Consider the following 1954-nt stretch of genomic DNA (forward strand, 5'->3'; position numbering starts at 1 on the left):
CCGGGGCAGCCCTAGCGGGCGTCGTTTCCCAGTTGCAGCATCAGAGGACGGACTATTCCAGGCTCTGACGCCGCCAGTCCAAAGGGGCCACCAGCTTGAATCGCTTTGAATATGCAGCTCCCTGTGCACCTTGAAAAGCACTGTCCATCCCTTCCCACCCCCTCAGGATGCTGCGAAACACAGTGTCATCTCATCCCTCGATGCCTAAAACTGAAAGATGGAAGGACATCTGCCTGGGCTGCCAGCTCAGATCAGGAGCGGCCCGCGGCGCCACTGCAAATGAACACTCTGAGCAACGGACGAACAGCCGTGCCGGCTCCCGTCCTGCAGGCGTGGACGGCTGCCCTCGACCGCAGGCCGGGCTGCTGGGTGGTGACAGACAGCCCGGCCATTTCCTCATCTCCTCGGCAGAGAGGAGATGACCCACGTTAGTAACAGCGCTGCGAGCGGTGTGTGTGTGTGTGTGTGTGTGTGTGTGTGTGTACATGTGTGTGTGTGGGGGGGCGGCGACTCCGTCCATGCCACTGTTCCGTGTGCCACTGCTCACACTCCATGTCGCTACAGAGGGACGCTCCATGGCACCTTTCACATCTAAAATGTCACGTGTGGCCTGGCCGGTGTGGCTCAGGGGTTGAGCATCGACCTAGGAACCAGGAGGTCCTGGTTCGATTCCTGCTCAGGGCACAGGCCCGGGTTGTGGGCTCCATCCCCAGTGTGGGGCGTGCAGGAGGCAGCCGATCCAGGATTCTCTCTCATCATGGACGTTTCTCTCTCTCTCTCCCTCTCCCTTCCTCTCTGAAATCAGTAAAAATACATTTAAAAATAAGTAAACAACATGCCACGTGTGCACTTCACTGTGGAGGTGACGTTGTGGATGGGAGCTGTTTGCACTGATCTCACATTGACAACATGCAAAAGGCAATGAGAAGCACACGCACAGGACCCACACGATGGGAACGGAGCGTGAGACGAACACACATGTCCACGTTTACTTAGAAGCAAAGCATATACTTACGAGAGAAAGAATTGGGGATTATTGCATGGAAATCCCTAAAGCCGTCAGCCCCATAAGAAACTGCAACAAGAAAGCAGAGAGAGGGCGGTGAGAGCGTGCAGAGGCGCGGCGAGCGCGTGCGGGAAGCCGCGCTTTTTAAAGAACGCATTCTTGCCTGGCACCATGTCGGCTCCACATGTGCTGCCGCCTGTCCTCAGACCCACAGTGGCTTCAGCCGCCCGGCTCAGTCCTGTCCCAGCAAACACTCGGCCCCTCCCCCGTCCCCGGCCACAACTCTCACAGAGGCCATGAGTGGCCAGGGCATGCTGGCCGGCCCACCACGTCCCTCGTCAGTGCGATGCTGCCCCGGGGCCTTTCCATCTCGGCCTCCTGCCCCTCACCGCACCGCGTCCTGCAGGCACGGCCATCTCAGACGAAGGGTCTGAAGGTAACTATTACCTTTTAAATCGGGACATTGCAGGACGTGATGCGACATAAAACTCCGATGATAACTGCACGGTCCCGGACGCTGCCGACCGGGTGTCACTGCGACTGAGGTGAGAGGCAGGTTTCAGCGCATCCCTCAGCCCCAGGCCCGGCTCGCGTGGCGCTGGGCACAGAAGGGGGGGTTCAAGTCGCTGCCGACCTGGCCAGCGGAGGGGCTCCGGGTGCGAGGAGGCGAGGCCTCTAAGGCGTCCCACCGGGAGGGACTGCAGGGGGAGGTCAGCCCTGAAGCGCACAGCTTCGTCCCCGTGCTGCCGTGTCCCCGTGACCGAGCCACACACGCTGGATCCCAGCACCGTCGCTGGACGTCGCCCGCTCACCACTCTGAGAGCCCCCTTTCCTTGCCTGGTGCAGTTACAACTGCCTTCGACATTTGTGTCCTTAGTGTGTGATTCCCATGGAACCGCAACACGTCTAAACCAACCCTGGCTGTGGCTGCGGAGCCACCTGTGCTCC

At 59.9% G+C, this 1954-nt stretch overlaps 1 protein-coding gene across 1 annotated transcript in view; it reads right to left on the bottom strand.

Annotated features, from left to right (window-relative positions):
* Window positions 1-977: 977 nt before the first annotated feature.
* IKZF1 (IKAROS family zinc finger 1 (Ikaros)) overlaps window positions 978-1954 on the bottom strand; it is a 32044-nt gene continuing 31067 nt past the window's right edge. The window contains exon 4 of the mRNA XM_014530545.1: window positions 978-1075. Coding sequence (XP_014386031.1) covers window positions 993-1075 — 83 coding nt within the window. The 3' untranslated portion in view covers window positions 978-992. The remainder of the gene's footprint in view (window positions 1076-1954) is intronic.

This window comes from Myotis brandtii, unplaced genomic scaffold, assembly GCF_000412655.1.
Source record: "Myotis brandtii unplaced genomic scaffold, ASM41265v1 scaffold743, whole genome shotgun sequence".
NCBI classification, from domain to species: Eukaryota; Metazoa; Chordata; class Mammalia; order Chiroptera; family Vespertilionidae; genus Myotis; species Myotis brandtii.